This window comes from Myzus persicae, unplaced genomic scaffold, assembly GCF_001856785.1.
Source record: "Myzus persicae strain clone G006 unplaced genomic scaffold, MPER_G0061.0, whole genome shotgun sequence".
Taxonomy (NCBI): Eukaryota; Metazoa; Arthropoda; class Insecta; order Hemiptera; family Aphididae; genus Myzus; species Myzus persicae.
Window position 1 is genome coordinate 1 of NW_019103333.1, and position 1,490 is coordinate 1,490.

Consider the following 1,490-nt stretch of genomic DNA (forward strand, 5'->3'; position numbering starts at 1 on the left):
TTTTATCTACTGGTATAACTATAAATAATAACATTTTTAAATTTGAATTAGTTCAGGTTGTATGTGATGCCCCAGCGAAAGCTTTTGTTTTAAACGTTAAAGGCCATAATGCATATAATGGATGTAATTCATGTACAGTCGAAGGAGATTTTATTCATAATCGAATGGCATATTTAGATATGAACGCACCTTTAAGGACAGATCAGTCATTTCGTACAAAAATAGATGAATTTTATCATAAAGATGTTAGCCCACTTGAATACTTGCCCATTGATATGACTTCTTCTGTTGTATTAGAATATATGCACAATGTTTGTTTGGGTGTTATGAAGAGGTTATTGGCATTTTGGGTAAAAGGTAACAAATCAGTGCGTCTTGACAATCCTGAAGTTATTTCTGATGAATTAAATAAAATAAAATCATTTTTTCCTGTTGAGTTTAACCGTTTACCAAGGACTTTAGAAGAATTTGAGTACTGGAAAGCTAGTGAATTTAGAACATTCCTTATTTATACAGGACCAATTGTCTTAAAAGGACGAATAAAAAACTCTTTTTATAAACATTTTATGCTTTTAAGTTGTGCCATAAGATTGTTAATTTCCTTTAAAACTGCATATACTTATAATAATTTTGCTAAAATGTTATTAAGACAATTTGTAACTGAATATTCAGTACTCTACGGTAAAGAATATGTAGGTTACAATGTACATGGCCTTATTCATATTTGTGATTTTGTGTTACTGCATGGAAACTTGGATGCTTTTTCTGCATTCAAGTACGAAAATTATTTACAGTTTGTAAAAAAAAGTTGCAAAAATGCTAGATATCCTCTTCAAGATACGTATAACCGTATAATAGAACAAATCAATACTACGTCAACTTGTACTGTAAAAAAATATCCTATCCTCAAAAATGAAATAGATTATGATCCTTCAGTAAATAAATCAATTAATGAAACATTTTATAAAGAAATTGTTTTAGAAAATTTTACTATAAATATGAGTAATTCAAAAGATAATTTAATTTGCACTAAAGATCATGGTATTGTAAAAGTTATCAATATAATTAAATTCTTAAATGGTAAGATTAAAATTGAAGTAATGAAGTATAATACATCTATAGTATTTCAAAATCCCATTTCGTCAGATATTATAAAAATATTTTATACTCATGAAATTATTCCAAAGCCTCCTTTAACTTCAATTGATGTTGACTCTATAGAATATAAGTGTTTTTCATTTCCAATAAATGACCATAAGTCAATTGTTTTAGCATTACTGCATTCTACATAATTGTTGTTTCAATCTGTATAAGTTTTTGTTTGCTTTTGCTTATACAGTATTGAGTACTTATGTCTATAAATTAATATAGTTACCTAGTTTTTTTTTTTAATATATTCAATTAAAGTAGGTATGCTAGGTACCATCAGTTAAAATTTATATTATTCTTGTAAACATTCGTTTTTGTGTACCTACCCGTCCTACCCACTT

General features: G+C 27.2%; 1 protein-coding gene across 1 annotated transcript; it reads left to right on the forward strand.

The window, feature by feature from the left end:
• Positions 1-56: 56 nt before the first annotated feature.
• LOC111034305 lies at positions 57-935 on the forward strand (the record flags this gene model as incomplete). Its single annotated transcript, XM_022315455.1, has 1 exon — positions 57-935. A coding segment is annotated over one exon (879 nt), but the record flags the coding sequence as incomplete, so codon positions are not given.
• Between the last annotated feature and the right edge of the window lie 555 nt (positions 936-1,490).